General features: G+C 44.3%; 1 protein-coding gene across 1 annotated transcript in view; it reads right to left on the bottom strand.

Annotated features, from left to right (window-relative positions):
- The window catches only part of b4galt2 (UDP-Gal:betaGlcNAc beta 1,4- galactosyltransferase, polypeptide 2), a gene marked incomplete at both ends in the record, with an annotated part of 107,286 nt that overhangs the window by 39,484 nt on the left and 40,213 nt on the right, over nucleotides 1–27,589 (bottom strand). The window contains 2 exons of the mRNA XM_079285005.1: nucleotides 25,234–25,350; nucleotides 26,478–26,596. Coding sequence (XP_079141131.1) covers nucleotides 25,234–25,350; nucleotides 26,478–26,596 — 236 coding nt within the window. The remainder of the gene's footprint in view (nucleotides 1–25,233; nucleotides 25,351–26,477; nucleotides 26,597–27,589) is intronic.

Raw genomic sequence — 27,589 nt, 5'->3', positions numbered from 1 at the left:
ATCATGGTTGCTCTAGAAGAAAAGCTAAGGGATCCCCAAAGACATTCATCCTGAGGGGAACATAAATATCTGAACAAATTCCATGGCAATCCATTAATTTCAGTCTGGACCAAAGTGGTGCACTGACCAAGAGACCAAAAAAACAACATTGCCATCCCTACAGCCACGCCTCTAGTGTGGCTAAAAAAGGTGAACAAGATCAATCTAACCAGGGATTTAGTGCCAGCTTTTATAAGTAGACATTCTTGATGGTACAAAATGCATGGACACAATTCAGTCAGTACTCACAATGTAACACCTAGCTCTGTGGTTACTGTTGTATATAAGCCTCATCTTTTTGCTGACATTCTTGGGGTTTGGATTTGCAGTGAAACAAATAGAAAGCAGTCAGAGGAGAAGAATAATCTATTTGTGATGCGTTTTGTTCTGAATCACCGGCCACAACCTTTGGCTCATAACTGGATGGAGGCATGTTGTATATGCATGTTGTATATGCATGTTGTAAATAATGCTGTGAATGACTTTTTGATCCTAAAAAGGTTTTTAAAAGACTACATCGATTATTTTTATTAACAAACAAAAAATATTCCGCATCATCGTAATGCATTATGAAAATCTAAACATTATGCTGATGAGACAACAGAAAATGTCACTCCTGAGTTGATAATAATGGATCTTTACTGGATGTTTTGCTTTCCATTTGCTGTGAAACCCCGACCGCTCCGTGGGAGATGCACAGTTGCCAGCAGATGAGACTGTGGTCGTACTGGACACCCTCCGGGTGTGAATGTGTGTAACTATTGTGGCAGCCGGAGGGGCAACCTCAGAGGAGAAGTGGTAGAGGGACGATATTGCCTGACATGGAGGCGGAGCCCCATGTCAGGGAGTGGAAAAGAGCGCCAAACCACCATCAGCCCAACAAGCAACACCTGAGGAGGAGAGACGAGGGAGCGACCACACCCTATCAGAGGAGGAGGAGGGGACTATAAAAGGGCCCCGGACACAGGAAACTAGGAGAGAGTAGGAGTGGAAGGAGACGGAGAAAAAGCAAACCCATTGGAGACAACTGCCTTACCCCTTGATCACCCTGGAACGTCTGACTACCCGCCCGGCTCCCGACCCCTGCCTGTACGACTACCCTGCTCCTGCCCGCGCCCTGGACCGTATGAGGAATACCCGTTGTGCACCGAACCGTGGAAGTGAACACCGACCATCCCTCTGGAAAGCGGACAGTGTATTGTTGAGTGTCTATCCTACCTCTATCCACTCTCTATATTCAGTAAAAACCTCACTTGCACCATTTATCTACCGACTGGTTGTGTTTATTGGTCCGTGTTGTCGTGAAACCCCCTTGCCACCCCGGGGGCTGTCACAATTTGGTGGAGAATGTGGGCACAGTCCGGTTCTGGCAACACTGACCGATAGACCGACCGACCCAGTAAGCATGGCCACCCCGGTGCCATTTCAAGAGCTGCTAGCGGGGCTAATCGCTAGCAACCAGGAAACCCAAAAACGCCACGAACAAGCCATGCAAGTACAAATGCAAATCCTCCAAGCACAGCAGCAACAACAATACCAACAGCAAGTACACATGGAGAAGTATATGGAGGTACAAACCGAACGCGCGGAGGCGATGCAAAGCGAAATCAAGGGCATGTTACAGACACAACAGGAGCAACGTACCGTGGAGAAAGCCAACCCAGCGCGCTTCCTTCTCAAGCAGACGGCAGCTGACGATGTTGAAGTGTTTTTTCAGATATTCCAGACAACGGCACTCCGGGAAAAATGGCCAGAAGAGCACTGGGCTGAGTTGATAGCCCCCTTTTTGATCAACGAAACGCAAGTAACGTATCAGGACTTAGAGCGCGCTGGAAAAGTTGACTTCCGGGTGTTGAAAGCGGAAGCGTTACAGCGATGCGGGGTCACGCTGTTAATAAAGGCACAACGATTTCAGGAATGGACATATGACACCTCCCTTTCTCCGCGAGCCCAGATGCATGAGATCAAGAGGATTACGACGGCCTGGCTGCACGCAGAGCCAACCGAGGTGTCGCCCACCGATCGTGTCGTCATGGACAAATTCCTTAGATCCCTCCCGTATGAGGCAAAAAAATTGGCCGGCCAGAGAAACCCCCGCAACCTCGAGGAACTGGTAGAGATCATGGAGGGTTACCACGCAGCACAAGCGTTAGTGCGTGGGGGAAGAAACCCGAAAGTGGAGGGGTCCACCCGCAAAGAAAAGATGAGAACGGAGGAAACTACCTATGTGTCTCCCTCCTTTCCCCCAGGCTTTCCCCGACGTCGGCCGGCGTTTGGTCCGGAAGAGAGGAGGTGCTACCACTGCGGCGAGATCGGGCACATCGCCTGGGAATGTCCTCACCGCCAGGACGCACCCATGCCCACGGCCAGTGAGGGGAGTCGCCCATGCGGACTGATTACCGGATGCTGGGCCACTCACGAGGACCACATGCCCCTCACCCCGGTCAAAGTAAACGGCCGCGACGCCTCCGCGATGGTGGACTCCGGGAGCGCTATTACCTTGGTGAGACCTACGTTTGCTCAGTACCCGCTCCTAACCGGCACCCGAGCGGTCACGTGCATCCATGGGGAGACCCGCGAATACCCCACCACCGCCCTCGAGATATACACGACGAGGGGTAGATACGTCGGCACTGCAGGAGTAGTGGAAGGACTCCCCGTAGAGGTGCTGGTCGGCCGAGACCTGCCCGTGTTCCAGGAGCTGTGGCGCAGCCTGGTGGTGAAACCAGGTACGACCCCTCACCGAAAGTACAAGAAGAAAGCCATCTGTGGGCTGGGGGAGGAGATCTCCACCGATCCCCTATCGGAAGGAGTCGCCAGTGCCGTGGCCCGGGCGTTGGTGGAGGCCACCCAACCCAAACCCGAGGACGTATATGCCACAGCCGTCGAGAACGACGGACCCTCCAGCCCCAGTGAGCCCGAAGGAGAGGCGCCGCCCATCCCCGAGGAGGCAGATACCCCCTCCCTCGAAGAAGAGGAGCTGGCCGGGCTGTTTCCCCAGGACCCGGAGGAGCCCATCTTACCCGGGCCCCTCACAGGGAGGTTTGGGACGGCCCAGTTGGAGGACCCCAACCTAGCCCACGCCCTTCGGCAGGTGGCCGCCGTAGACGGACGACCACTGGACGGGGTAAGAGACCTCCCTCCCACACATTTCTCCATTTATAACGGGCTCCTCTACCAGGTAGTAATAAGGGACGGGGCCCCCCTCAGGTTGTTACTGGTACCCCGTCCTTTCATACCCTCTGTCCTCCAGTTAGCCCACTCCCATATCCTAGGTGCCCATCTAGGAGTGGAGAAAACCCTGGAAAGGGTGAGGGCCAGGTTCCACTGGCCCGGAATAAAAAAGGCCGTGGAGGATTACTGCCGGAGCTGCCCCAAATGTCAACAAGTGGCCCCACAACCCCATCACAGAAACCCGCTGGTGCCCCTGCCGATCATCACCGTCCCCTTCAGCAGGATCGGGATGGACCTAGTGGGGCCACTACCCAAGACCAACCGGGGACACAGGTACATCCTGGTGATAGTGGATTACGCCACCCGGTATCCCGAAGCCATTCCCCTACGCTCTATGGCCACCAAGGGCATTGCAAGGGAGCTGGTGATGTTGTTTTCCAGGGTCGGAATACCGGAGGAGATTCTCACCGACCAAGGAACCCCGTTCATGTCTAGGATCATGAAGGATCTGTGTGGCATGCTGAAGGTGACCCAACTGAGGACGTCGGTGTATCACCCCCAAACGGACGGACTAGTAGAACGATTCAACCAGACACTGAAAAAAATGTTGAAAAAAACCATGGACCAGGACGGGAAGAATTGGGACCAACTGCTACCCTTCCTGATGTTCTCCATCAGAGAGGTGCCCCAGGCATCTACCGGATTCTCGCCCTTCGAGCTCCTGTACGGTCGACGACCCCGGGGGCTACTCGACCTGGCCAAAGAAGCCTGGGAACACCAACCCTCCCCCTACCGCACCATGGTGGACCACGTCGAGGAGATGAGGGTGAGGATGGCATCCCTCTGGCCCATCGTCCGAGAACACATGGCCGAGGCACAGGCGGCCCAAGCCCGCGTGTACAACCGGGGAACCCAACCCCGAGTGTTTAACCCAGGGGATCGGGTGTTGGTCCTGGTACCCACGGCAGAATGTAAGTTTCTAGCCCGATGGAGGGGGCCGTATGAAGTGATGGAGAAATTGGGGCCGGTAAACTACCGAGTCCGGCAACCAGGTCGGAGGCACCCGACGAAGGTTTATCATGTGAACCTGCTCAAGAAATGGGTGCGTAGGGATGCCATGCTCTGTTTCTCTCTCTCTACCCTCCCAGGAAAAACGGAGCCAGTCGAGGTACCCGTGGGAGAAGAGTTGACCCCCCGGCAGAAGCAGGACGTCCGGGAAATGGTGGATCGGTTCCGGGACGTGTTCTCCCCGGACCCCGGATACACCACACTGGTGCAACACCGGATAATCACCGAGCCCGGGAAGAAGGTGAAGCTAAGGCCGTACCGCATCCCCGAAGCCCGCCGGGGGGCGATAGAGAGGGAGGTACAGAGTATGCTGGAGGCCGACATCATCGAACCCTCGACGAGCGAGTGGTGCAGCCCTATAGTGTTGGTTCCGAAACCCGATGGCTCAGTCAGGTTCTGCAATGACTTTAGGCAGCTCAACGCCATCTCAAAATTCGATGCCTACCCGATGCCCCGGGTGGACGAGATGATAGAGCGCATCGGGAGGGCCAGATACATAACCACCCTCGACTTGACTAAAGGCTACTGGCAAGTGGCAGTAGCCCCCGAAGACAGGGAAAAAACGGCCTTCACTACTCCCATGGGACTGTACCACTATAAGAGGCTGCCGTTCGGTCTCCACGGAGCCCCCCCCACGTACCAGAGACTGATGGACCAGGTACTACGTCCCCATCGAGAATACGCGGCAGCCTATCTGGACGACATCGTCGTGCACGGGGAGGAATGGGGGGCTCACCTCCAAAGACTGGAAGCCGTCCTGAAAGCTCTGCGAGGGGCGGGGCTGACAGCCAACCCCAAGAAATGTCGCCTCGGCCTCCGGGAAGCTGACTACCTGGGGTACACCATCGGCCGCGGCTGCGTCAAGCCCCAGGTAGGGAAAGTCGAGGCGATCCGGGAATGGCCCCGCCCCCGCACAAAGAAACAGGTACGAGCATTCATTGGGCTAGCTAGCTACTATCGACGGTTTGTTCCCCAGTTCTCTGCTCTTGCAGCACCCCTGACGGACCTAACAAAAAACCGGCTGCCAGATCGGATCGTATGGACGGCAGAGACCGAGGACGCCTTCGAGAAGCTGAAGGAAGTACTCTGTTCTGAACCAGTGCTGGTGACCCCGGACTTTACGCAACCGTTGGTGGTACAGACGGATGCCTCCGAGACCGGGGTGGGTGCCGTCCTATCCCAGCTGAGGGATGGAGAGGAGCACCCGATCACATACGTAAGCAGAAAATTATTACCGAGAGAAACGAGATACGCCACGGTCGAGAAGGAATGTTTGGCCATCAAATGGGCTCTGGGGGAGTTGAGATATTATCTGCTGGGACGACACTTTACCCTGGTCACGGACCACGCCCCCCTGGTATGGATGTCCCGTTCAAAAGACAATAACGCCCGGGTCACCCGCTGGTTTTTATCCCTTCAACCGTATGCTTTCTCTGTTGTCCACAGATCCGGGGCCGCTCATGGAAACGCGGACGCCCTGTCAAGACGGGACGCCCTAGGTTCCTGGAGCAGTCCTCCCCCCAGGTCGGATTTAAGGGGGGGGGTATGTGGCAGCCGGAGGGGCAACCTCAGAGGAGAAGTGGTAGAGGGACGATATTGCCTGACATGGAGGCGGAGCCCCATGTCAGGGAGTGGAAAAGAGCGCCAAACCACCATCAGCCCAACAAGCAACACCTGAGGAGGAGAGACGAGGGAGCGACCACACCCTATCAGAGGAGGAGGAGGGGACTATAAAAGGGCCCCGGACACAGGAAACTAGGAGAGAGTAGGAGTGGAAGGAGACGGAGAAAAAGCAAACCCATTGGAGACAACTGCCTTACCCCTTGATCACCCTGGAACGTCTGACTACCCGCCCGGCTCCCGACCCCTGCCTGTACGACTACCCTGCTCCTGCCCGCGCCCTGGACCGTATGAGGAATACCCGTTGTGCACCGAACCGTGGAAGTGAACACCGACCATCCCTCTGGAAAGCGGACAGTGTATTGTTGAGTGTCTATCCTACCTCTATCCACTCTCTATATTCAGTAAAAACCTCACTTGCACCATTTATCTACCGACTGGTTGTGTTTATTGGTCCGTGTTGTCGTGAAACCCCCTTGCCACCCCGGGGGCTGTCACACTATGTTCATAAAAACACGTGTGTGCCGAGTGCTTAAGTTAAGAAATGAGTTACAGGGAATACAACCAGTATAAACACCACAAACAGTTGTTCCAGCAAAGAAACAAAGGGAGGAAAGACTGTGTGTGTAAGACAAATACTGCTGGCAGCGCCAACAACTTTCATTAAGCTGTTTAATTCATAATACTTTCCCCATGTGCCTCTTTATTTCTCATACCTGACTGCTTTCTGTTCGCAAGAAAATGTAGACAACTTCTTACACATAAAAAGATGTTCTTTCATACCTTTGAAGAACCTTTTAATGCACTTATTAAATATGCAGACTGGCACTTCTCACGTCAAAAACACCCACCACGGTTTAAACTCAACACCTGCTAAGCAGTCATTGCAACAGATCGTTCACTTTTCACAGATTCAAAGAAATCTGAAGTTTTTCTTTCCCACCATATAAAATCTTTAGAGGGCAGTGATTTATATTGTGGATGATGGAAATCCACTTTCATGATTGGCAGATCATCAAACAAGTTCAGACGAGAGAGAATAACTGACTCCACACAGGGAGGCAGATGTTCAAGGATGGAAGCAGGTGGAGGACAGCAACTCTTCAAAAGACATGAGATGGTTGAAAGACATTACTGAGGCTAAAAGTCATTCCTACAATCAAACAGGACGGAAACATAATCAACTCAGAGTGATGCAGAGTTTAAAAGGAGGGTTTGTTCAAGGGCGGCTATATCTGTGAAAAGAGAACCAAGAGGTGCAGTCTGTGTTTTTAAATGTGTTTACATGTATATATGCTAATTTCTACACATTTCAATGACTTGTCGAGCCAAAGTGTTGCACATAATGTGATGTGATTCTATGATCCAGTGAGTTATTGTGCTTATATTATACATATAATATGCAGATTAACCGTAGTGGTAGATTGTTATCTAAATTGTGATTACTTTCTAGAAATTATACTACAGGTGCCAGATGTATAAACAATGCATATGCACATTACTTCCCCAAGCATAAACTGGTATTTAGGGCTGTGCAGTGGCCTCATGCATACCTCAGAGCAGGCATACGCACAGTTCTCCAGCTGCAAGCGATATGTCTACACAGCATTATGGAAAAATACAAAGACACTTTTATGAACTTCATTTTAAATTATTCATGAGGGATGAATCTTGGTTACATCTGAGCCATACTTTCTCTGTGTCAAGGATTGCTTCATTGTATTCCGAATTGTAAAGTTTCAATACGAGCTCTAGAACATAATCACTGTTCATCTTGCTGTTGTCAAATAACGGCTTTATAAGTAGAATGTATATGAATAATTCTGTCTCTGTGCTACATAGATAATACGCAACAACTATATCTAGCTTGGCAAAAAATGATGTTCCTATGGAACATCATTCCATAGGAACAAAATGCGCTTGATTACAAAGTCTATAATGCTATTCATCACAATAATAAATGCTATTATAACAATCAGCGTCTTCTCGGAGTGTTTGGAGACTAAGTACTAAAGACATGCTGCTGTGATGGAAGATTATCCAAAACACGAAATAAATGCAAACTGCATGCGGTCTCTTCTCTTCTTCAAAAGTATTTATTGCAGAGATTAATGTCTTGGACTGCGTTTTATGCAAGTGTCATTGTGTCCCCCCCCCCCCCCCCACCACCAATGGAACAAGACAGAGGACAATCATGCTGCATGTTGGCAGCAGCATAGGTAGGTATCCAAGTTTCACCTTCACTCATGGAAAGATAATCAACCCACTGGAGTGTTCAATATGCCCGCTGAACCGTAAACCACCTCGTATAACCGCTCCACACTGCGCACAGGCTGGGATGGACGTATTACCGTCCTTGACAGGCCAGTGCATCTACTCTGTCTCAGACCGATGTGCTGCTGCTCCGCAGAGAGAGTCCCCTTCTGATCCGATTCGTTTGAGGAGCGCTCGAAGACGTACTGTCGTGTAATGTTTAGTATTTCAACTGTGACTCCGAATATAATGACAGAATTGTTTTGGCTGGAGGATTGCTCAGTGGCCCAGTTGGAGTCTGAGCTCCAGGTGTCAGCACCAGTTTACCGACCCAGTGGCGGGAGAAAATGTTCATGTCCATGCGGGGAAAGAGAGAGAAAGCTTGGCTTGAGGTCTAAGTGAAAAGAGGAGGGTAAGGAAGAATGAATGAAGGCGGGAGCGAAGGACAAATGAATGAATGAGGGGATTCAGTGAGCGCAGATGAAACGCTAAACACAATCCTCTGAATTGAAGTGATCCGGCTTAAAATATGCCCGTTGACAGAAAATCGAGAAACAAATTCATAAGATAGCAAACAAAACTAAAAACTAAAAAGAAATCTTAACATTCAGAATTTAGTGAGAATACAGCCAGAAAGTAACGGTGTGAAGTGCAACAAATACTAGGATTTAAGTAGCCAATTAGTTGTATTGTACTTAATCTATATGAAGAAACTGCATTAGGAAGAGATTTATATTTGGTTAAAATACTATTAATAGCAAGTAAACAAGCTATTAGGAGAAAATAGGTTCTATGACAAAGACCTCTGGCAAGCTTTTGTTTTCTAATTGGAAGAACAGACTCTTGAGACGACAAGAAGCACAACTAGAAGAGGAAAAGTACTATAAATTCCCACAGCAGCAACATCGGAACAGGGCAACGCATGAATCAATTACCAAGACTGATAATGTGAAGGCCTTTTATCAGTTTTTGTTCTTGCTCCCGCTGTTTTTATTTAATGTTGTGTTGAAAATCTCCAGCGATAAATCATTTTGTACTCCTGGATTTGGATACACACCCAAAAGTTATCACTTTTTTTCTTGGCCAACAAGTTAAACCTCCACCATATTATCAGCTCTCTGATTGGACAAATCCTCTTTTCAAATACAAATGCCATCACTGAAAAAAACTAGGCTGACTTTTACACCAAACATGTTCAGTGGTTGAAATGTGCTATCCTTAGCAACCAAGCATTATCCTTGTCCACACCTCTCTTTATTATAAACGGAGAGCGGCTGCTTCGATGCCACTGGATCTTTGTAGCTTTTTAAAGCTGTCTCCTTCAGCCTCCGCCTATCTGCTGTCCTCATTATACCCTCTTTATATGATAAGCCAAATAGGACTAAGCCACCTCTGTGAGATACTGAAGGCCATTTGACTAAAGGTTATTTTAAGATAAATGCCAGCTATTCCCTGTCGGTAGTAGACTTTGAAAATCGGGTCCAAATTTCCTTTCTTATACAGCCGCACTGACAATAGAGAGGCAGAAAGACCTCCTGCTGCACAGCACTAACAGAGCTTTAATAATTTGTTTGCTAGTACCCAGTAGGGAAGCATAAAGCAGAACACAACATCGATAACTGGTTTGAAATTGAATTTCGAAAGTAATCAAAGCACAAAAAGCTACCTCCCATCTTGCTTCTTGTCATCCAACAGCTATACATTCCTTTGATATGCAAATGTAACAAAATGTGATGCAATTAATTATTCACAAGCATGTCATTAAGGTCAGTCGCCCCCATGTTTTCCAGCCAGTTTCACACCTGGTGAGTGGTTGTTGAGGAAGTTCATGTTATTAAGCTCTATGCAGGAAATTAGAGCACTGGTCCCAGTAGGGTTGGAGTCTTGGAATGTGATCAGGAAGCCAAGAGGAATTAGTTTGCAACCATCTGCCTGCTCTTTTCTCAATATGTTCACAAATGTGCAAAGGAGGAGATTATAGCCATTGACGGCCAAATAAATCCCAAATAACAACGGACTAATGGATAAAACATAATCTCCAAGTGAGACGAATGAACTAAATAACAGAGTATCACACATTCCTAATCATCTAAATGCAGAGACAACAGATCATGTGTTGGTGTTTTGTGCATGGAGCTGCAGTAAGAGCAATAGAGCGCCGCAAGGATGACGTCTTTTTGAAGGCCAACCCTGGAAGTTAGCATCGCACTGGTTTCCTCGAATGGGATATCTCCATAAAATAATCTCAAGAAAATTCAACCAAGCTTCTTAACAAAAAAACAGCATTACGCTTACTAAACACCCCGGTTTACTCCTAATTCTGATCCTCTTCTCTTATAATGGTAATCATGTCAGTTGTCAACATGGAGCTCAGCCGTCTCCATGTTGAGAGCTGTGTAGAGGCAACAGATACGCTCTGAATTCAGAAAGTTTGCTGCAGTGGATTATAATGGATCTGATTTAATATCTTTGTTTTGGATTTAGAGGATCAGAATTGGTTTGAACATAAGAGGATTATAGTGAATTAGTTCATCTTTGAAGTAGAACCTTCTATCTAGCCATGTGCTCAGAACCCCAATGAATTTCAATATTGTGCACAAGTTTGAAACCAAAATACCACACGGTACAGAATCATATTTATCATATTGACCCGATTTAAAGCCTATTTCATAAATTGCTCTCTTTCTCCCTTTGCTGTGCTGCTTTGCTTCATCATCTCTTCTGTTGCAGTAGCCCGGCAACAGGGCGTCATCGCTCTTAAAATCCTGGAATAATATGCAAGGCCCTCGTGATGTGATGGGACCTTGGGTCAGTTTGTAATTAAACCCCAACAGAAGCTGCCCTCCACTCTGCAACGCTTTAAAGGTCATACATATGATGGGGGAGAAAAAAATGAAAAAAGAGGGATCGTGGAGGAAAACGGCAATATCCCACTGAGCAGGCTAACGCAGCCTGTGACCTCCTTCTCCCCAGTGCACATTTACCACAAATTAAGATCTTTCAGAGGAGTTTACAGTACATGGCGCCGATAGCTCAGGGAAATGGGAGTGAAGAAGTCTTTCACTTAAATCAGCTTTAAATGTGTCCCGCTGATCTCAATTTTGAAGCTTGAAACAACTTTCCTTCCCTGAGCTAAATCATTCATGTACATGTCAGGACAACCATATGACACTGAAATCATTTTAAAGAAACAGTACATCTTGCTCGGAAGGTATAATATATTGAATCAGTACTGTGTGACACCTTTTAGTGAGTCTGGGAATCAAATCATTTATTTACTCTGAAGGATGAAAGAGGCTTTTGAAAATCTGATACTCTCACAGGATTGTGTTACTTTAAAGTGGTAATCTTGAAGTTGTCGATTGAAATACACGTCTGTTAAGTCATTGTCTATCGCCCAAGGAGGTAACACAATGCTTATTGAGCCTATGATGGAATTCTGTCTTTATTTTTTTGTGCAATATGTCAATTGTATTTTTAATTGTGTCTATAATAAGACAAAAACTTAAATTGGCTATAATTACATTACATTTCTAATATATTCAATTATGGGTATTTGATTTTTGCAGGTTATATGTAGGACTGCAGAAAATGAGTATGCACATGTGCAACATACATGTTAAACCTCCACTGCATGTATCTGAACACGTCCGCAGGCTCAAACACCAGAAGCATTTTAATCAGAAGTGTGTGTGTGAGGCCATTACTGGCCCAGCCATGTCCGTATTAGAGTATATGAGGTTGTTAAAGATCCCACGAGCACTAGCGGATGGAACTACTGTAGTTAACCCACCATTAAAGCAATTACAAACTTCTCAAGAACAAAACTCTCTCTCTATAACTGGTATTGTCTTACTTTGGATCGACCCCTCACACGTCACATTCAGCAAGTCATGATACCATTTGAGAGGACTTTCAAATGGTCGAACGTAAATTATTACACGGTTGATTTTCGGTGGTGAGAATAAACAACACAGGTCAGGAGCTATGCGTCAGGAGTCTGTTAGGTGGCCCCGGTAGTATCAACACTCAGGACCTCTGTGAACCAGGGTTCTGCTGACCACCAGAAACAAAAAGGTTAACGCATTAAAAACAAATCTGTAACATTTACTTGATAACAATTTTTTTAATTCTGCTAACACGGCACTAGAGCTTTTTTATCACATGTTATTGCTTGCTAACAAAGCTGAACAAATCAAGGTAAGCAGTAGACAGATACTGGGATACACGCGTGGGCTAATATAGATCTTTATGCCGTTTCTCTTTGTTGGAAAGCTTGTTAGAAATCGAATTTTATGAACTCATGGCGGTTCTTCAGGCTCTGTGAGGTCTCTCCCCAGCCTGGTAATCCATCATGCGGGAGGATGAGGGAGAATGGCCATTATTTCCTGAATTACCTCCCCTCTAACACACACACACACACACGCACACACTCCACTGCGTCATCAGCGGCCGGCCACCACACTCTCTGGGAGATGCCAGGTGGTGGAGAGTGAGGGGAAAGACGAGGAGGGGAATGAAAAGGAACAGGGAGGGAGTCTACAGAAAGAGAGAAACAGGTCGTGGGGTAGAAAAACCAAAGACAAAAGGCAGGAAGAAGAGCAGAGCATGAGGCTAGACAGAGATACGCAAGCCTATTACGCTGTCGTCAGGGTTGAATGCATGCTTCCTTAGCAACAGACAAACCGTCTCAAATACGTCACCGAGCTGTGGCCTGTCTAGTGTGTGTACGTAAGCATTTGTAGAGACAAACATCAGAAATCCCAGTTTTTTAGTTTTCTTCAGAATGTTTGTCCTCTTTGATTCTATTTCACACGCATAACCAGTACGATTAATCCCACATACACATTTAAACACAAAAGTCTGCACACAGAAGTAAGGACAACAAGAAGGAGAACTATTAATATGTCGTTTTAAAAATCGTTCTCACGCAAATGGATGGCGGAGTCCACAGCATGACTACACCGACAATGAAAGTGGCAAACCATATCGCTGGTATCACTTTCAAAGCAATATACAAACACTGACAACTGATCAAAATCCATCGGAATTTACAGGGCATTACATCCGACGGGTAACCACAAGTGTTGTTCCGTGAGGGAGTTTCCTTCAAGACACCATCATGCAGCCATTTGCCAGTGAATACATTTCAAAGTATCGGAGAAAAATACATAATACAAAATACATTTATTTTGCCAATAAATGAGTTTAAACTGCCCCTGACATTTATAGAAAATGCACACTCAGCTTGCGCTAGCTTGTGCTGCTAACGACCCATCATCAGGCCTGATTAATGTAATGGCAACAGTGTGTTAGAAACGAATGCAAGAGGGAACATTAGAGCCGAATGCTCATTTTACAGGTTTTTCTTTTTTTGTTCCGCCACACCATTCATTCAGAGCTCCATTGTCATTTGGAAGATGACACAATTACAGTGTTTCTAAGCACTGTCATTACTATGCAAATGAGAATGGAAAGGTTAAAGTGAAGATTTCTCTCAATTCAGGAGGTTTTCATATTATCTCTGCTTTTCTACTTCTTTGTCACCTAATTTTAGGTTGTCAAAAATATCAAGATGAAGACATTAAATGCATTCCTCAAATAACATGAGCTCAGTGACTTCTTGACCACTAAAACACTGACACGTTTATTATCTTATCTGGTTAAGAGTTTGAGAGAGTTCTCATTATGTCCTCTACTCTAAATCATCGTCACTGTGTTCACGTCCGCTTGCTGCATTGCTTTAAATAGTTTGTACACGGTGGATGGTAGGACACATACTCCATCTTTTCTGACAGTTTTCTGTTGTATAATATATATGTTTATACTAAACAACAACAATAATTAACTTCTCCTCCAACCTTCTATGTCTCAAATTGGTGCCGTCATAATGTTCACCTGCTGTCAATGTAGTTCAACTTAACACTTTAAAACCGCGGCTGCATATGTGCTTTTGATGTGACATCAGGGTTTATATTCACACACAAACAGAGCAGAAATAACGAGCAACAGCTCAAATCTTCTTCAACAATCGTAATTTCATCTTTACTTGGGGTTCCTCGACTTCTGCTTTCCTTGTTGAGCGCAAATCAAAGTCAGGCTTCACTTCGAACTCTTTCTCTTCAAGAACACGCAACTGAAGAAAATGGAGGCAGAGTAACTCAGAAAGATGTCTTTCACAGAGCGACGGTCATGCTCTTCCCTCCCAACGCAGCACAATCGCCGTCTTTGTTTCATTTCTCAAAAGGAAGCATTTCTCTGTGCCGCAGCTCCGAGTACAACAGGCTTCTCCCGCTGAGACCTTGAGGAGAACAATATCATCTCCATTATGCCAAATCAATATGTATTATTTTCAAAGATGAGGTCGCTGCTATCGACAGTTTCTTTTTTTCTCTACAGATTTAATATGGCGCTTCATCCCTGCTCATATCCTCCTGAGTTACCTCATCAAGACGCCAGATGCCTCTACTCATATCACAGAGATAGTGTGTGCTGCTGACAGAAAGGCAAAGATAAACAAGTTGAAGGTTAGTCCACTCATCCCAAGGCCCATCGCGCACACGCCACATTATTGATCGCTGAAACATCCATCATCATCTTCAATGGAAACACGCTATCCTTGACTTTAAACGGGTTTTTTTTAAACCAAGACAGCAAATGCTGCATTGACTGTTGTCTGTTCCTTTAAATTGAACTGTCTATGTTGTGTTTTTATGTTTTTATGTTGCTGTCTAGGCCAGGACTGGCATGTTAAAGAGATTCTGAATCTTATTAAGAAAAACAAAGGTTGCTTTTCAATTATCTAAACAAAAAGAGATTGGGCCTCTTTGATTTTTAGGCCTCACATTGACGTGAAAACGTGTATCCTACAAAAGAATAAAGACGGTATATTGCACCCTTTATTTTCGTAGCTTTGGCCATCACTCATTTCATTAAATAACACCATTGTAGCCACAATGTTAATTGCTGAAATGTAGAAATGGGACAACATTGCTGTGATGAAACAAAAAACGTGATCAGTCAGACAATCAAACCCCCAAAACGTGTGCAAAGGACCAGTAGTTTGTGGAGTTTTGATAAAATGCCTTCAATCGTTTCGTGGCTTGTCTTCATCAGGCTTCAAATCTGGACTTATTGGAGTTAAAACCATCTGATCGCAAGTAAAACTACGTTGTAGTGTTCTCAGAGCTCAGTGATTACTTTGGTGAATACAATTACATTGTCAGTGATGCATACGACAGCCAAAACTACAAAAATAACACTGTAATAAAGGGGTTTAATATCTTGGCAAAACCCTGTAGATATGTAATGAAATTATTCAAAACAGATTCTAGATTCTAGATTTGTCGTAAACTAAATTACATAAAATTATTATTCATATGCAGATTAGCTCCATTGACTTCTGGGTTCTTCCGACATTAGTCTGCACTGAGTGTTGCAGTACAGCGATTAAAATCTCAATGTCTGGAGTTCGTCTCATTATCACACGATCAAACAAACATGTCTCCATGAACACGCAGTGCTTGCGTGTATTTTTTATTTAATATCCTATGAAATATGTCCCGCTGTAGACGAGGGAGCTTTTCATCAAGATCAAAAGACAATAAATTCACGATGAATAGCTCCACATGTCATCGGCACAAATGCATCATGGGACAAACTTCACTTTCTTCTAATTGTGTTGTGTACACATAAGCCTCATCTGGCATGCTGAAGCACAACACTATCGCACAGATGAGAGATGCCTTGGCTTGCAGAACTGAATGTGCACACACACACACACCCTTAAAAACCTTGACAGTGCTGACAAAGGTTTGTCTCGACTCTAGAGAACAAGAGAGAAAAAAAAACAAGTGCTCCTCTAATAACAGAGAGAATAGAAAGTGACAGAATATCTCACTTATCCACATCTTGCTTTGGAGTCACACTGCACAGCCATTAAGAGGAAACTACAACAAATGGGAAGCATTTTGGGGCAATTTTATCAACAATTACGACGAACACAATTTTTCCCCATTCCACTTTTGTGCTTTATTGCTCACCGCCGTATGTTTTACACAATCATCTTGTCCCCGCTCGTAATCTCTAATACTTGCTGACATTATTATAACCCCATCTTCAGTGCAGTGCTCTTTTCTTCGCGCAGCAGTCGGCTCAAAGGAGGAGTTGCAGAGGCAATGAAACAAAGAGACAGAGAGATAACTGGAAAGGGATGCTGGGCTTGATAAGAAAATGCATTTGGAAGCGTGCAGGTTGCAGATAATTAAAATTGTGCGGATTGTTTATAAAGTCTCTCCCTTTCAAAATATAAAGTATAACCCTCACTGAAACGTTCTTCTCTTCAGTTATATCTCACTCTCTAAGGTCGCCTACCTGAGATTTGCACGTGTGTCTTATCCCATGTGTCCCGCCACCATTACATTAAAACTGCATATTAATATTGATTTCCAGGGCCCACACTGAAATCAGGTTGCCGGTCTTGTCGCCTCGACAATAACAGTATAATCTAAATCATTTCTAGAGATGGCTTGCATTCAGAACATTTTGTTTTTCTATACAGTACATCATACAAAGTCAATGACATGGGCAGATAAAGGTAAACTGAAAAAGAAAGTTTTCAATCTTTGGCCATAATCAGACAAACATAAGCACTTAAGAGACAACGCGGCCTCCTCGTTCATTTTAATGAGGTCATCGGCAAAAAAACATGAACCTGGCTCAGCTTTTGCTGCAACACAATGCAACATCATCTGGCAAAACACCACGTTGGCCAATCAGATGCATGCTCCACTGCTGGTAGACTTCGTAACGTGAAGGCCATTCAACTGTCTGACAACGGAGGATAGAAGTAATTATAGTCGAATAGATGGTAATATCATAAGCCACTGTGCAGTGTTTGTATTGTCTGATTAACCTTCAGAGTCATGGATCTATAATGGAATTTATTGTCTCACCTATACTTGAAAATCAGCACACACCCACCAACACAGACCCTGATGTTTGTATTTGTATTGTTTAAAGGTTTTAACAGTGTTTTTTTGCAATGCCAGGTTACTTAAACAATATCTGAACCCATCTGACGACGGATAAACCTCTGGGGGCAAGGAGCTCTGTCTCTGGGGTTGTTGTGTAGCCCGTGGTTCTTTACACTCTGATTAGCAAGTTGAGATGCGAGACCGGAGTTCGAGTTGAGAGCCAGCATATGGATTTCGAGATAATTTCAAACCAATAAAAAGGGAAATCATTGTCAGACGACAGCCGGTGGGTTCTCAGATTGCACCTGCCAATACATTCCGCCTCTTTTATTCTCCAAAGACCGTTTACCTGCATTCAACCAACGACATGCTGATCCAGCAGAACATGAAGACACAGAGGATGATGCACATGGATCTCTTGTTAACATGCGATGTCATTGTGTGTATTTGCACTCACTGTACTGAGTGTGTGCCTTTACATTCAGGCCTGCCTCAATAAAGCTCCTCCATACACTAAATATTGGTTTTGTTTACTCTTGGGTCTATGGGACGTGTTGTTGTGTATTTATTTTGTTCGATTGCTGCAGCTCCCGTTGCCCTTCCGGGACAACATAAAAGTTATCTAGAACTTTCACGGAGTAAAAAAGTGAGACAAAACTCTGTAAAGCAAACTAACAGCTTCACATACTGTATTGTGTCGACGTTTAATGTGTGAGCAGGGACCACATTGGTGTTTTCTTCTTGCTGTCTCAATAGCTCTCAGTTAATGCACGCTTGATTGAAGGGAACACTGAGGTGTGAAAGGCAGGTTAAATTACGCATCACTAAAAGGCTGAATGTCAATTTGCTGTTGCATTGTGCCTCAAATTATATTGGTGCACCTTATTCAAAATGAATTCATAACTAATGATCTGCACTGTCATTGTAAGTAGCATTAGCACCTCTCTGACGGGTCTTGACAAATGCGTGTGACAGGTCTTCTGTGATTTAACATTGTTGTGGGTTGATCAGCTGCTAAATTGACTGAGTTCAGGCTATTTCATGATTTTGAATCTGAAGGATGATGTCATTTGGAGAAAGGAACACATGCTAAATAGTAAGAGCTAGTCTTATTCTGGTTTTTAAGGTTGGCAGATTCAAAAGTATTGAGGAAACAGAATCCTATTCTCTTTTGTGCTTTACAGACTTTGATGATTTAAGAGTTATTTTTCAAAGAAATAGTCCGATGAACAGATTTTGCAACACATTCTCACTACCAACTTGTCAAATGCAGACGTTTGGTTCAGTGGACCCTGAGCTTCAAACGATGAGGCTCTAGGTACCCCTCTAGCTTCAGTTGTGGACGTGTCAGTGACTCGTTACATGCATAGAGTCTTTAAAATAAAGTTACGTCTTCAGAAGTTTAGGTTTTGGCAACAAATCCACTGAGTCCGGTTTAGGAAATGAGCTTGGTTGACTTTACCTTGACTGACTAACGACTCACCTGGCTATCGGTTGACAAACGAGTCACGTGACTATAGCGATTCACGACACCAACGGCTCTAACGACTCACGCTGATTAATGACTCGCAGGACTGCCACGACAAAATGTCAACATTTACTTTTGTACGGGACACGAACAGTCGTCCTCTGGACAAAAGTCCCATGCTTGCTTGACCCATCTATCCCCACGACCACCTGCGCTGTGACGATGGCAAGGTAGACGGCTTCATGAGTATTTATTCTGAACGCTTCAGTGTGATGTGGTCAATGTTTTCACCAGTGATGTATGACTGCTTTTGTAGACAAAGAGGGTCTGAAGATATGAATTTAAAAAACGTTTGAGTTTTCTTTTATGTTGGACATAGTGTATGCGTACTGTACATCGAGACTTTATCTGTCTGTTCGGTTTAAGGTTTACTAAAGGTTACAAAAAAGAAGTCAGATCGCCATTTCAGGAGTTTTGAATTTAAAAAGGTCACAGTGTTTTTACCTCACTACGATCCACTGCAGGTGGTGTTAATGGATATCGGGACTTAATGTCATGTCGACATTCCACGTTTTGCTACTTCAAGGAGAAGAGGAGTTTGCAGCTAAGTCCAGAATTAATTGCAGCACCGACTAACACAATCACAGAAAGCACTTTGCATCTGGGACTCCATGGGGTCTAAGGGTACGGGAGTGAATGAGAACATTATTTCACTGTACAGTTTGTCTACAAAACAGTAACAACGCTCCAGCAAACACTGAAACATAAAGTTGAAAAGGGGGCAAGGAGGAGGCAAGAAAGAGTTGTTACTCATCAGATCAATATCTTATTGTTCACGGCCAACTGCACAAAAACTCCCTCATGTTCCTTTCTCCTTTAAAAAAAAAAAATACATTTTCAAGTTCTAGTAGCAGAAGATATAAAGTGCAGTAACCATACATGGGCTGGAGTGGTGATGAAAGTGAAAGAGACACTAAAAGAGGGAGTAAAAACTAAAGTCTGGCACAGCCTTTTCTTCATCCTAAGAGGTGTACGTCTAAACATCTCACGCAGGCCTGCACCCTTTCCAAGTAGATAAGAAAATAATGAATGTTTTTTGTGAAAAGCCTTTGTTTTCTAAAAAATAGCTTTTAACAACTAAAGATAAAGATCACCACAGATTGAATATTCTATGTTGGTGCCTGGATTTATAAATAGCACGCTTTTATCAAACGGAAACTTGCTACCAGATTCACAAATGCAAAGACACATCTTGCTTTGCTATCTTGTCATATAGTTTATGCACCATGGCAGTGTTAAGTCCTTCTTGTCTTATTAAGTAATCTTCTTCACATAAACTGGTGTTAATAAACTGAAATGGAGATGTCTGGAAACGTATGTTTCTGCATTGCACTCATGCAAAGCCGATGACTGATTCTCAGTTGAACTGTATTCTGATAATGTGCTCATATGGCGCTATGAATTTACAAAAGTCTAAGTACAAAGTCCTTAACACCCTGGGCGTGTGTTATACATAGGGAAAATACACTACACTTTGCATTTTCATGTAGTATATTTTTCAAAACGATACATATGGGCAGCGATGCGAATTTGCAACAGTTGAAACACACGTTCAATAAAAGGTTTGATAGATTTGAGCAGAGGACAAACTATCCTATTGACCCAGAGCAGCGTCTGGAGTCTGTCTGAGGTGACTTGTTGTTAAGCCTGCTACTGATCAGCTATTTTATTGAGTTTCCTTTTAACAAAGTGCTCTGAGTAAATTTGAGTTCCCTCTGGTAAACAATTACGCAGTGTAGGCTTTATGTCCAGGGCTTTTATTGTGAAAGGTTAGAACGTAAGGATTGTATCTTGTGATTGGTTGATGCCTGTAAGGCCTTCACACACCTGGGGCGTGATAAACACAATAATGCAAAATACTTGCATGCAAATACTATATTTCTATGGGCTTTTATTGTGAAAGGTAAGAACAGAAGGAGTGGATCTGGTCTGCGCTGCCTTTGTCAAGGTTGAAAGGAGTAAGTTTGGCGTCTTGGTAGGTCACTTTTTAACTTTGTAATATCCATGTTATTTGTAAAAGTAACCTTGACCATTCCCAAAAATATTTTGACGGGAAAAAAAAGCCCAAACAAACACAGACAGAAACTCAGAGCTTAATCCATGCCCATCCTTTGGTGTCCACTCAGTGCCGGACACCGCTGGAGCTGAAGTGTAGACGTGAATGAGAATAACAAAGTGTGTGAAGGCGGACTGGATTTCTCCTTCCTTTGCAACACCAACCTGAGACTCTCGACAGATGCAGAGGAGTTACTGAACCGGTGTGTGTACGAGGGGTTGGAGGGGCGCGGCAGGAGGAGAAAGGGGGTTGTGGGTCAGATCTTGGTGGATTAGTGGAGCAAGTGGCGCCGCAGAAGCTTAAAGACAGTCGGTTGCATTTTATCCCGCTTTCCTTTTCGTCCTCTCAAATCTCTGCTGGCGCAAAAATGCCACGGAAATCGAGATTTGATTGTTTTGTGAAAGAATACTTTCAAAAGCACACCAGAATATCACAATAACAGCGTGCTTTTCTTTTCAGAATATGCACATATTGTTGACTGCTTTGAGTTGTGTACTTTATTAACACTTGGTCCTGGTACTTTTGCTTCAGTAAAAAGGTTGTGTACTTCTTCCACCTCTGCAGATGTCAGTGAAGAAACAAGAAATGGCAGAATAGTATGTGCCTTACATACTTCCCCTGTAGCGGCAGAGTATTAGACGTCATAAATCAATAATGATATCCAGCTTTGGATCGACCTTAAACTCACATAAGAAGCATAACATCAGATGGTTCCTCTTTCTTCATCACTTCTGTCACTCAGTTACCTCCCTCCCTCCCTCCCTCTTTCTTTCTCACCTGCGTTTCTGTTTGTTCCATCCCTCCCTCTCTCTCTCTCTCTCTCTCTCTCTCTCTCTCGGCCTCTCTCTCTCTCTGGGCTTTTCTCCAGTTTACATGATGAGCTGGTGGCCAACAAAACAAACATTGGCCAGAGGACACGGAGCAGCAGGGCAGAACAGCAAGGTTGCCATATAACTTTCTGCATGATCCCTCTGCAACGCCCACTCACCTCAACAACAGCAACACCGCTTTGCAGGGCGCGATGACAGCTGCTTAGAAATGTCCAGTTGAGGCGAAAACGAGGGCGGCGGGATGGTGCAACGAGCAGAAAGACCAGCATTCAACCTGAAGCAATGTTCACATGAATCCAGAACCAAGATATAAGTGAGCCAGAACTGTGTTTTGAGGTCTGAGAGTGCTCATTGTTTTGTTTTTGTCAAGTAAGAATGAAATCCCACGACACCAAAGTGACAAATATTATCATCTATAAATAATAATTATAATCGAAAGATTTCTCTTCGCCATCCTCTTGTGCACAGTACATTGAGCAGCTGGTTGTTAAGCTGGCCAGGCCACAAGCCAGTTTGAAAATATGATATATGGAGATGATTTTTTTTTTCTTTTCTCCAACGGGCATTTCTTTCCACTTTGACTCTAAGGACATGACAGCCATTATCTGTGAGCAAGGATGAGGCTTGAGGGGCGACCCCCCCCCCCCCCCTCAGGGGGGCTCTGTGTTAAAAGGTACCAGACTTCCACTCATTCAACATTCGAGCGAGCAAGGTAGAAAACGGCTCTCCGCTCTCCTCTCGGAAAGCGTTGCCAGGTGTAGAGCTTTAATTGCCCATCAGGATTTCTTGTCGTCAAAATCCCGCCTCTGCCGCTCTGACACGGCTCCTCTCAATCTGCCCACTTGTCCGTCCTGTTTGTTGTCGTCCTGCAGTTTGAGTGTCTGTGTGTCCTGCCTGACCTCTCTAAAGGAAATCCAGGTACATCGGAGGAGTTGATAGTGAGCACAACAGAATGCAGAGATAATTGGATAGATTTCAAGATAGGCCCCTGCATAAGTTTGGATGTGTTGTTGTTTTTCCGAAGATTTTTCTAAGATAACAGTAAGCGATGCCTCGGGTATAATTATCATATAATTATGATCATCTGTCAACAAGATTATCACAAAACTCCACTATGTGGCATCAATATTGCATTTGTCCAGAGCTCAATTCAAACATTAATCCTGAGTACAAAGGAGCAGCAGCACCGCTAAGATTTGGAGCTATACATTCATTAAAAAAAATGATAACATTAGATATATATTATATAAGAAAAGTATAACCTCAACATGTCCTTCCTTACCAATTATTATTAAATTCAATTTCAATCAAGGTTTTTCTTGTTTTCTGCCCTTCAGCAGTTGCCGATGAGTCAGTCCTTTTCTGGAAAGAGTCGATAAGAGTTTTAAAGAGGGGCTCTGTCAGCGGGCATACGTACTTGTACAGGAAGTAGTATTTATATCTTTGGGTCAGTTCAAAATCATCCAAAATCAGGAGGCAGAAATTAACCCCTCTACACAATGTGAGAGAACATATCTGTTTTTTTTTTTACGAATCTCAACAAGTTCAAATGCATTTTAAAAATACACGGGAGTAATTTCCACTTCAAAACAGCCCTCTGTGAACCTCTACATCACAGAGTGGAATACATTGTGAGCCAGGCAGTGGATCAGTATCTCTTTGAAGTGGAGGTGAAAGAGTTACTGACGCTGCTGTCAACTGTAAAATCAGATTACCTGGAGGTGTGACATTACATAAAGACTTCTGGGGGGTAAAACAAAAGCAACACAAGATGCAGTCTGGAGCAGCTTGCTGAATGACTACACTGTCCTTCAGCTGCAGACTGAGGATTGAACCTCCTGTGCCAACAGTCTACAACGCAAAACTCTCCATGATTTTCCGGATGAGGGACAAGAGCAAGAAGAGAATTGTCTTACATGGTTCCTCCAAACTACTGTGTTTTAAATCATAGTTTTAACGTGAGAGGCTGAGCATTGTCAGTCGGGTAGCAGTGTCTCCATTGAGAGATGAGCTAAGCCCATTCTTAGAGAAATGAAAAGGAAAGCGAGGGTTAGGCTAGAAAAATGCTCTTAAGGTTGAGGCCACACAAAGCTTACCCTTCACTAACAGCTTTATTTTTAAGGTAAGAAAGATTCAGAGAGGCTCAGCGACCATGTTTGTGTGTGTGTGTGTGTGTGTGTGTGTGTGTGTGAGAGAGAGAGAGCACAGCACAGCAGGGAAAGCGGAACCAAAGGTCTGTTCTACAGTGGGGAGTGATTAAGGTGTTGAGCAAGGCCCACGGGGGAGAGAAAGAGCAGAATGGAGAGCTCATTGTTTATAATGTAGAAGGAGAAGAAGTCTCACCCAACGCAGCATGAAAGACTCGCGCACACACACACTCTCTCACGGCATGGCTTAGAAAATCAGACTGCTTGTGCTTCCGCTGAACTGAGCGAAGTGAAAGGAAACATGTTGCTGATTTTCACTGCAGATGGGTTTTTGTCAGAAGAAGACGCAGTCAATGAAGACCAGCTAGGGATGGGAGGAGGGGGAGGCCAGCCTTCACGGGTTTATGCACCTGCAAATTGACTTGTTCTCAATTTCTACATGCAGTAATAGACTTTCCCCACCATCTTAATGAGTTAAAATACCCGGTGGACTGATGAGCTGATTTCTAGTTCAGGTCTAATTCTTGTCCGACAGTAATTTGAGTTTGCAACAAGATAATTCCTCAAGCCCTTTACATGGCCTGTAATACAGTTTATCATAAAAGAGGTCTTTAAACACATGAACTACTTTATATTTCAACTCAAAGCAGAAAGTCACATTCAACTTTCCTACATTTTAAGATTTTGATTGCCGGAGGTGACAAATTTCAAATTCTAAGGAAGACATCTTGGTATTGCTGAAATGATCAGTAAATTGTTCAGTCAATCGCCAGGAAATGTATCATTACCGACAATTTTAATAAATTATTAATTAGGAATGTCATCTATCAAGTAAAAATGTCCATGTTCGCTGGTAAAACTGTTTTATATCACTGAATATCTTCAGGCTTTGGACTAGAAAAAAAAACAATCCATTTGAATACATCACCTTGACTTCTGGGAAATTGTGATATTGTATCAACAATGAATTGATAATGTTGAGTAGTAGACTCATTATTATCTGGCTGAAATGATCCCTTCCGTTCCCTCTTTTAGCTGGCTGGTGGAAGGCAAGACTCAGGTGCACTGATGCCGCATTCATGTCATATCAGGGTCACAGTAATTATGAGTTTCCGACTTCAAAATATAGTTCCAACTTCCAATTTGTAATCACTGGGAAGTAATTACAAAACAAATATGGACGCCTCATGACGGCCAAAGTTCAACGTAATTAAACTGAAATATAATGGGTTTATAATGTCAATGCACAATATTTGTATCCCTCACATGACCAACTCTGTGAACACTTGTGAACGCGTTTGTACAGTAACATGTGAATCTTTCCCGTCTTTGCGTCGGGGTGTCGACTCTGTCGAGCTACGGTCGGACCGAGAGACCCGTTTGCCAACACATCTGTTAGGACTCGACCACAAGGTTGTCTCCTTTTTGGAGTGAAACCACCAAAACGTGAGCAAGACGTATGACTTCGACGTACGCCATTGGGCTCATGTGGGTGCTGGTGTTACTTTACAGTGTATCTGCAGCACATCTGGCCTGATCTCACCTGGTTGATGATGTAGATGCCGTAGTCAATCCTCTGCCGTCTGAGGATAGGGTGGAGGTAGTGGAGCCAGTACTTTAGGTGGGTTTCTCTGTGACGGAACGGGATGATGATGGCCACCTAAACCACAGGGACAGTTTGGGTTGGTCATTTGTTTGTACCATAACACACATCAACATCTGTATCAGTTGGAGAACCATTCAAATGCATCAATAAATCAATGCTGGTAAGTAAAACAGTCACGGTGCACGATCTGAAACCTTTCTGTGGAGATGGGCAACGAGTGTTTGTTTGTAAATGAGCTTTGTTTCATCCTGTGAACCGTTCTGCACCAGAAAATCATTTCCTTGGAAAATCCCCCTGTTTAATGTCACATCGTACATAAAGTTGGTTCTCATTAATTATGAATGAAGCAGCCCAAGGAAGTAGCTCTCAATGGCATTGCAGATTTGAGGCCGTCCTCTATCTCTGAGCTTTTAAGTGACTCTTCCTCAGCTGCCCCAACAGTCCAAGGTTGAACTATAATGTACCGCGTACGCATGGTAATTCTGCACTCAGATGAAGACTGACAGCAAACTGACCTTGGTTTCTGTACTCTTAAGCATTGAGATGGGTGATTTGTGTCTTTTTTTACTGCTAAAGGAAGCACCCTGACCTGAAGTATTGTGTGGCCCGAGAAAAACAAATAACACTTTAATAGAGCAACATACCACATAGGACTATGACTAAATATGATCACATCTACTGTGGGGAAAGTATTGCCGTGCAGACTTCTGGTTTGTCCTTCTAATATTGATCCAACATTGAGATATAATACGGAAGGCAGATTTTTGCCAGGTCAACATTTTAAAATGATTAAAACCTTTATTTAACCAGGTAGTCCCATTGAGATTAAAAATCTCTTTTGCAAGATGTAAGTAACAATACTACATAACATTAAGGAACAGTTTTAGTTTTTTATGCTTATGTATTGCTGAGAAGACACCCCAGAAGATGGGTCACTCAGGTATAGTTCCATCATTGTTCAAAGTCAAAGAATAACTTTATGATGTTAGTTGTAATGAATAAATATATTTTAAAATCAAGTACATTTCTCTGGCATTTATAGTTTTCTACTGTACCGAAACGTACCGAACCGTGGCTCCACTGTATCGTACCGAACCCAACCGTGAGTTTTGTGAACCGTTACACCCCTAATATATATATATATATGTATATGTATATATATATATACTGTATATACAGACCTTCCATCTAGGCCGACAGTCAGGAGGCGTGTAGCGGCCTCCGTCTGTCACGTTAGGGTTTTCTCTCTGCACTCGTTCCATCGTCATCTGGGAGCTGAACTCGATCAACAAACGTCCCACTGAGGAATCAAGGAGAGATGGAAGTGTTAGTGGGATGACGAGGGTAACAGAGAAGGAAGAAGATAAAGTGGAGAGAAAAACAGAGGAGAAGGAAAGCAAGAGAGGCAACGAGGGATGTAGGGCGTGAGGGACAGAGGAGAGAGCTTTTAGCTTCAAAGCAATACTGTACGTGCATCAATAGCAATGTGTGGAGAAATAAGGGTTCCAAGGGATACACTCTGCATAATGCAGCATTTAATAAGATGCACAGGCTTTGGAAAACATATTTTCCTACAAAATAAACAAAGACTTTGAAGTCAGTCAGTGTAAACACAACACGAAAGGTAATTACGCTGCTCGGTGATGATGGAGCCACACCATATGTTGAATCCCTACAAATCTATGCATCATTCCTTTGAGTACGGACGGATCAAACGCCATCAACGCGTGTGTATTCGCGTGCACGAGATTGCGGGTTCAAAGACAAATTTGAAAAGAATGCTTGGCTTTAAATCTTTGGCGCGCACAATAAATACACAGCCCCTCGTTCAGGGAGCCAGCATCATTAAAATATACGAGCGAGCTCTGCTGTTTGGGCTCCAAGCAAAGTCCTGCGACCATAACCCTCATTTAACAAAGCAGGCTGTGAGCACTCCTTCTGGGGCAACATGTCACTCATCAGTGCATCAGGGCAGAAGAATAACTTGGTAGTTAATTTACAAGAACATCGTCAGATTACACGTTTGTTGTTAGACATACTTTATTACCCTGCTGCTAAGCAAACACTGCTACTACAAGTACCACACATACATTGAACACATAAGGCTGCCGATGTTCTGTCATTTTCTTCGTCTCAACAAATCCCACGATAACACTTCAACCAGCAATTAACAGATCCTACTAATATATCTTAGTCTTCTGTGTAATAGAGCTCCATTTTTCTCCAACACATTCATGAGCCAAACTGTGTACCGGGGGACATGTTCTGCAGTTTATTTTGAATCAATCTCACG

The sequence above is a fragment of the Melanostigma gelatinosum genome (genome assembly GCF_949748355.1).
Source record: "Melanostigma gelatinosum genome assembly, chromosome: 15".
Lineage (NCBI taxonomy): Eukaryota > Metazoa > Chordata > Actinopteri > Perciformes > Zoarcidae > Melanostigma > Melanostigma gelatinosum.
This window is presented reverse-complemented; position numbering and strand designations above follow the sequence as displayed.